Source organism: Medicago sativa, chromosome 8, assembly GCF_051527215.1.
Source record: "Medicago sativa cultivar Bolivia chromosome 8, Bolivia_mono, whole genome shotgun sequence".
In the NCBI taxonomy this organism is placed as follows: Eukaryota; Viridiplantae; Streptophyta; class Magnoliopsida; order Fabales; family Fabaceae; genus Medicago; species Medicago sativa.
The window spans coordinates 64,283,463-64,291,582 of NC_140756.1; the positions used below are offsets into that span (position 1 = coordinate 64,283,463).

The window sequence follows — 8,120 nt, forward strand, 5'->3', positions numbered from 1 at the left end:
AGTTCTCCTTTATGTAATTATTAAGTTCTTGTCTAGAAAAAGAAAAATGTAAAGTAGTTGTCAACTTTTCACTTTTACTAGATTTTCATTCTTCTTTGCTTTTCCTTTTTTTTCTTTCTTTCAAAGCACAAGTAAATAAAAGTAGTTGTCAAAAGATGTATGCGCTTACTGAATTATCACACCAACTATAAAGTTAATGTAATTAAGAGACAAACTAAATTTACCGCCCATGACTTCGCAAGTAAGGGTGTCAGAATTGTATGTCAGTCTTTTAAGTTTTTTATTTGATTCTATCTCGTATCACTTATCGTATTATATTGAAATAAAATGAGTTTCTTATAGTAAAATGAAAGTATTCGGAGAAAAAAAGTTTGTCAATGTTAAAGAATTGAAATGTTACACCTTCACTTTTTTTCTTTTGAATTGCAACATTCATGTGGATACAAAGCTAGTACTTCATTACATTTAATCCAATCTATTGAGGACTTTTCCTCAATATATTCTAAAATAAAAAAATAAATGTAAAAAAACTATGAACCAAAAAATAAAAACAAAAATGAATGAAAAGAGGTTATTTACACTGTTAGCTTAGCTCTGGCTATGTAATGTAACCTCTATACACTTGACTTCTAGTTTGTGCAATTAATTCAAAAGTCAAAATTGCCCCTTTGGGGTGTCTCTTGGCCAAAATTTAAAGGGAATAAAGTTTGATCCCTCTTTGTTTATGTATTTGCTATATGGTCTCTCCTCTTCACAACTTTTTTTGGTCAAAGTTTAATCAAATTCATTCTCATACTTTTGAAACCATTCCAAATTTAGAAAGTTGATTCTGTGCTATATTTGACCAGCCTCCATCTTTATGTTTGGTTCATATTTTTTTATTTCTTGGAATATAAGTTGATTGGTAAACCATTTTGAGGTAGAGCAAAAGGACCATACTGAATTCCGTTTTTTTCACCGACCACAGACCACCTACACAATAAATAATAGCAGCCAAACTTTAGAATATGTCTAAAACATTATTATAATTTTAAACTAGGCTAAAAAAAGAATGCAATGAGTAAAAATGTGATTGATTTCTATGTAATCAAAGTTCACAATAGTCGGTGATCTTAATCGTTGATCCGAGATTCAGAATCAAAGATATAAATCGATTAATCTTGACCCAACAACTTAGATAAACGAAATGTATATTTGATATGAGTTTGATGAGAATACAATAATACTGTAATCTTATCGAACTTGTTGTCAATTTAAACATGCATTAACTGTGGCGACGATTCGAAATTAGGTCAAGTATAATAATAATAGTTTAGTATACCAACCTGTACTTTGTGGTTAGATGATGTACAAGAACCAAAATCTCCAACTTTGCTAATTCATTGCCAGGACATGCATGGACCCCATTTCCAAATGGCATGAAAGTATTAGGTTTTGGAGCAACCTGCCAAAATTATTAACAGAATCTATCAAGGTGTGGACTTTGAATAGTAAAGGATAGACAGATAAAAAGGCAGGAATTTGGGAATGCACAAGTTCTGTTACAATAATTACCTCAAATCTTGAAGGATCAAATTTTTCTGGCTCTTTGAAATTCTCTGGACTATGATGTATATTTCTGAATAGTGGCAATACTTTCCATTCTTTTGGTATAAGATACCCTTGATATTCAACATCTTCTGTTGCTTCTCTAAATGTAAAAGACAAAATTGATGCCACTCTTAGAGTCTCTTGTATCACCCTTGAAGTTATTGGCATATTTTTTGTGTCTTCCCAACTTAGACCAATTTCTTCACCATTTTCTTGTTTCCCCTTTATTATAGTCATTTGTTCTTCCTACAAAAGACATAACCATAACATTTATAAGCTTAAAAGACCAAACACAAGTACATGCCAAATTTTGTAGTTTTACTAAAATTGACAAAATTTGATGTCTGATAAAGGACAGAAAAAGACTAAAATACCCTTTTATTGATATTAATTGTAGAACTAATAAAAACAAATAAAATCATTTTTGATACTAAAAAAAAAAAAATTTGCCAATGATTAGAAGGATAAAAGGTAGGACCCAGATACTTACTGTGACTGATTCAAGGACACTAGGATTTTCACCAAGGTACTTCACAATCCACGTAAGCACACTAGCAGTTGTGTCACGAGCAGCAAAAATAACACCAATGATATTATCTGATATTTGTTCATCACTAAGTCCTGCTTTCTCATCCATGAAAGAAGCTAATAAATCATTGTAAACTTGCTTTTTGCACCTCCTTGTTGAGATGATTTGTTCTAAGATCTGTGCAAGCTCTTTCCTTGCTTTCATTGCCTTGTGAAATAGTGTTCCTGGAAGGTTTATTGGCATTGAATTGTACCCTTTCTCAAGTGTGTAGTAACATCTTTTTAGATCTTCTCTATATAGAATTTCATCTTTTCCAAAAATTGATAGAAGTGCAACGTTGAAGGTGAACTGAAAAAGTTGAAAAATAAGAAAACTATTAAAAACCCATTATTTATTTTGTAAAAAAAAATAGAATTCAACACAAAAAATTATTTTTTTATATTTTCTTAACAGTAAAACAGATGATTTTATTTTATTTTCCTCTGTTTATACTCTGTTTTTTTTTTTTTTTTGTTCTGGTTTCAAGTGCTTACTGTTTTCATTTCAAGGTAAGTGGTGATTAAATTTCCATCCCATGATTTGAGGCAAGTTTGTGCAATGGATTCAATATTAGGAACAATGCTTTTGATGGCTTCAGGCATGAAGGAACGAAGAACAAGTCTTCTAAGATTAGCATGATAATTTCCTTGATGAAAGAAAATTGCTTGTTTCCCTAACATCCTTTCTTTGCTAGCTGGAAATGTTGGTTTGAAAAGTTGAGATTTGTTTAACACAAATTTTGCTGCTTCTGGACTTGAAATCATCACACAAGGACAACCTAAAATGTGAGACTTGAACATAGCACCATACCTATAATTCAAAAACAAAATCAACAACAATAATAATTAGTATAAATATGACTTAATGTGCGAATTTAGTCCCGTAAGTACAACTCAGATGATAAATAGTTGCAGGGGCATTTGATATGCCGGGGTGCAGGATTGAACCCGCAATTCCCTATTTCTCATCATACTAAGTATGCCTGAGTTTCGCTGCTAGGCTCTTTCAAAGAAGGAAAAAAAAAAGATAGTAAAATTTGAACCTTTTGATTTTGTTGGCAAAGAAAAGACTAGGGTCTTGAGAATACATTTGAAAGGTTTCTCCTATGTAAGGGTAACCCATAGAACCAGGAGGTAGAGGCAATTGTTTTCCATTAGAAGGAAACAAGAAGTTTTTGATGAGTGATTTGAACAGAACAATGAAGAGAAAAGAAGCAAAGTAGAAAAACAAAGTGGTAATTTCCATGTTTAGTATGTGAGTGAGTAGAAAGGTTGGTTATAGGTGAAAATATGAAATATGAATGACAAGAGAGGAATGAATAAGATGAGTGAGAGAAAAATGATGAAGATTTGATGTATTTATAGGATTTAAGAAGTAAAATAGTGAAGTAGGAAGAGGGTGAGAAGGAGAGGAGAGTTTGTTGTTTCTACTACCAGCTAGATTTCCACTCTCTATACAGCTCATTTATGATTTTGGATTAAATTAAGAGCAATTTGAAGAAAATTAATAGAAACAATAAGCACGTGTCTCAACAGCGTGTATACTATTACTTTCATGTCATTATTATTACTATATGGATGGATAATACATGAATACAGTACATACGAGTTCCGTATTACGGATGTTTCTGTTTTTTGTGTGGGGAAGACGTGTACAGTTGAAGGGAAGACAAATAGAAATAATTGGGCATGTTTGGATGGGGTATATGAATTTGACATAGCCATTTATGATACAAGTTGTGTGATTTTGTGTTCTTGTATGAATGGACGGGGTTTACCTCTTGTTCATCGGATGTCCTCCTCCAACTTTTGTAAGTGAGTAGGAACGAGTCAATGCACCTTCTTCAAGCGGCAGAGAATGTGCTTACAAAAGACATTTGTGTCCAAGTAAGTGTTAGCGATGTGAATAAGTGACTTAAATATGAATTATAATACCTTGGGGGCAAGGGCCTCCATTATGATGGGGCATCCGGAGATGCATTTCTTGGTGGTTGCTATAATTGTTATTCCGATTTGGTAGTTGGTAGTTTTCGTTTAAGGGATTACCCTAGTTGTTTGGAGTAACTGAATCCAATCCAAACAAGCTTCTTGTAAGTAGGGACAACTCAATGCGTATTTGATACTTTGTTAATGTTCTGGACCGGTCAGAAGGTCAATTCTGTGGCGACACGTGGAGAAAATCCTTTGGACCAAAGGGGCGGCATCCTGCGTGAGCTCACTAGCAACAATGTGTACCACCACACTGAATCATTCCCTCGTATTCCATGCATCGTACACGTGCCCTCCAACGGTTTCCTAATAAGGCGTCACATTTCACGAAAGTTGTTAGCACCTCCTTCTTCTATATAAGAGTGATTCTGCGTCACCCTCAAGGTACGATTCATTTTCCACACACTTTTACACATTCAACTTTATTTCCTACACTGACTTGAGCGTTGGAGTGCTAACGTACCTGCAGTCACCCTTCGTTCCACAATGAAGACCACATCACCACCGTGTCGGAGCACCGTGCTGCCACTGTTGCTTCCATCCATCGTCAATGGACATATCAGATAATAATTAAGTTGTTATTCCGGGATGTGATATCTTCTGAGGTGATGCAGTAGATTGAATCATGCACTGCACCATGTCGTGATGCGGGGTGTTCAACTTAGATGGTCTTGGATCTGGTCATCTTATCGGGCCTTAACGTCATGTTCTTGATTGACTTTCTTGTTGTACGACCCTGTAAATGATTGGGCCTGATCTCTTAGGTCCATTACATTTTATGACATAGCTTATGAAGATCCTACTGTAAGTTATTTCTCTATGTGGGTCTCACGCCATTTTAATATTAAAAATTAAAAATATAAGTTATAAATATATAAAATTATTGAAATATGATATAAAATTATAGGTGAGATTCATTTAGTAATTTTTTTGTAGGTGTTGAGTTTGAAATAAGTGATTTGTGTAGGTGAGGCCTAGTTAAATACCAAAAATTAGGGTTCTTCGTTTTATTTTTTTCTGAAATAAAAAATTAAGGTTCTTCGTTGTAGATGTTATTATATGATAAACTAGACCATCAACCCGTGCTAACACACGGGTCATATGGAAGGTAATATTTGACAGTAATAGGTAATAAAATAGTTTAGATGAATGTCATGATTGTCATATAGTATTTCATAATATTAAGAAGCATAGACGTTGGTACTGTACCATAACATAATATTTTCATGGCATCGTCCTTGATACCGTAACGTAACATAGTAGGTTAAGTATAGAGAGACGGGTTAACATTTATAAGTAAGAGATTAGGTTAAGTATAGCGAGACAGATTAACGGTTATTCCTTTCCAAAAAAATAGCATATAATTTGGAACATAATTTTATTTTACTTTAGGTAAACATTAAATGCAAAAGTGTTGAGGGAAAAATTAGATTAAAATTAGGTTAAGTATAGCAGGACAGAATAACATTTATAAGTAAGAGATTTAGCGAGACGGGTTAACGGTTATTCCTTTCCAAAAAAATAGCATCTAATTAGGAACATAATTTTATTTTCCTTTAGATAAACATTAAATGCAAAAGTGTGGAGGAAAAAATTAGGTTAAAATTAGGTTAAGTATAGCGAGATAGGTTAACATTTATAAGTAAGAGATAGCGAGACAGATTAATTGCAGGGGCCGGTGTTCGAACCCCGAACACTCCACTTCTCCACAATTTAATTGTGTGAGCTCTAGCCACTAGACTACTTGATCAAAAAAAAAAGTAAGAGATTTGTTAGGTTAAATTGCTGCTAATCTAATGCAGCATTTTAGAGGAAAATTATTAGGTTAAGTTGTTGCAGATCTAATAAAATTAATAAATAAGGATCCAAGCGTTTTTCTTGTAAAAAAAAAAAATGTTCCAAGCGTTTCATTAAGTTGTTTTATACTTTATATTTATGTTTTCTCTCTCCCTATCTCTCTCTAACCGGGCTCAATAATTATAAATTATGTATTTATATACGATGTTGAAATGTGGTGCTAAATATATATATATATATATATATATATATATATATATATATATATATATATATATATATATATATATGGGTTATGTTACAAGACACCCTTTGGTGGTGTCTTTTATCAAGCAACACCTTAAGGTGTGATTTTCACTTTTTAGTTATAACTTTGCTAAAAGACACCTTCATAAAAGTAAGTTGGTGTCTTTTCGCAAAAGCTCATAGAGTAACTTGATAAAAGACACCTTCACAAAAGGTGTCTTCTATCATAACCATATATATATATATATATATATATATATATATATATATATATATATATATATATAAAAGATTATTTTGGAGAGTTTGTAAAAATAATTTATGATAATCCATAAGTTACTTTAAATTTATTTGCATAAACTCTTCACGATAGTTTATGCGAAATGTTTCATATAGCTTACGTAAAATAGTTTTACTTTATTTAATTTTTTTTGCGAATATTTTTATAATTGATAAAATAATAAATAATAACATTGTATTGAAATTTGAAAAATATGCATAAAGAAAAAATGGATAGTTTTTTTAAAGAAAAAAAAAAGAAGTGATATGATATTATTATTATTAAAAGGAAGGGCGGATATAATAATAAGTATAACAATTCCCGTGATCTTATCTCATTAAAAGGAAGGGCGGATATTAACAATTCTCGTGATCTTATCCCAGTTGATAGGAATATTGCATATTATATGCGGGAATTGAGTTTTGAACCTCGGACACCCCACTCATTCCCTTTTAAAATGTGTGAGCTATATGCATTAAACCACTTTAAAAAATAAAATAAGTATGACAAAAAAGTAGCAACAAACAAACAACTCTTAACACATAGACATTGACCGAACTTGAAGCAGACAAGAAACTTGGAGAAAGAAAACCTTTTCCTGTTAGATTGAGTCTGACCACCAACTTGCCGCAAGAAAGTTGGAGCAATTCATTTGAGGACATATAATGAAATTGGCATGATGCACTATTATTTTAATGTTGGTAATCAATTATTTATTTTTTTACTTAAAAACTATATTCATTACTTTAAATTGATAAAATATATCAAATAATATAAATTCAAAATCCTTAAAATAAAATAAAAACGTATATACGAACAAAACTTAAAACAGTGTTAAATAGCTTACAATAAACACAATAGCTGCAAATTAAATATGACAAAACCAACAAATATAACAAAACTATAGTGTTGAAATATACCAAAACAACTAACAGACAATGTCACACTAAATGAAACTACATAGGAAAGTTAAATATATGTAAAAATTACTTGTTTAATTAAAATGTAAGGAAAAAAATGATTTAGAGTGGTGATTTTGGTAAAAATAAAAATATCATACCACATTTCTTTGTTGAATGAAGAAGAAGAAACTAAGGTTATAGAAAGGGGCAAACGCTTATAGGAGCACGTTGTTGGGTTCATTAGTAACCTAATTTATTTTTAAAAACTGAGTTAATTTTTTTTTTAAAATTGATTTAATGAAACTTAGAATTTAATTGATATATTATGTCAGTTTACAATTATTTTACACATGCATCCAATGATTTGTTGTCACATTAATTAATTGATATGAAAACACATGAGTTGTCATACTCATTAAATGACATGACAACACATTATTGAATGCATGCGTAAAATAATTGTTATCTAATAAAGTATAATAATTAAACTCTATAGGAATTTAATTTATATACACTAACGCTGTAAATTCTTATACACATGCATTCAATCAAATCATGTCATGGAGATATTTTTCAAGATATTTTAAAAACTAACCTATAAATATGATACTTTAATGTGATTTGATTGGATGTATGTATAAAAAAATTACACCGTCATTGCATGAAAATTAATCTCATAATATAGAGAGGAAAATGCAATAATAATAATAACCAAATAAATAATATAAACTCGTGTATATAAACTTATG

General features: G+C 31.1%; 1 protein-coding gene across 1 annotated transcript; it reads right to left on the reverse strand.

Annotated features, from left to right (window-relative positions):
* Positions 1-355: 355 nt before the first annotated feature.
* Positions 356-3,487, reverse strand: LOC146900470 (abscisic acid 8'-hydroxylase CYP707A2-like). The gene is made up of 6 exons (XM_085736072.1): positions 3,201-3,487; positions 2,653-2,968; positions 2,081-2,467; positions 1,555-1,836; positions 1,326-1,444; positions 356-972 (listed from the first exon to the last, which is right to left on the reverse strand). Exons 1-6 carry the CDS (start codon positions 3,401-3,403, stop codon positions 879-881), a joined length of 1,401 nt encoding a protein of 466 aa, XP_085592198.1. The 5' UTR covers positions 3,404-3,487; the 3' UTR covers positions 356-878.
* Positions 3,488-8,120: the final 4,633 nt, after the last annotated feature.

Excerpts from the sequence above, each read along its gene's own strand:
- LOC146900470 (XM_085736072.1), bottom strand. The coding sequence starts at position 3,403 with ATGGAAATTACCACTTTGTTTTTCTACTTTGCTTCTTTTCTCTTCATT. Across the intron at positions 1,445-1,554 it reads TTGATCCTTCAAGATTTGAG|GTTGCTCCAAAACCTAATAC; the intron begins GTAATTATTGTA and ends TAATTTTGGCAG. Across the intron at positions 973-1,325 it reads CATCTAACCACAAAGTACAG|GTGGTCTGTGGTCGGTGAAA; the intron begins GTTGGTATACTA and ends TTTATTGTGTAG.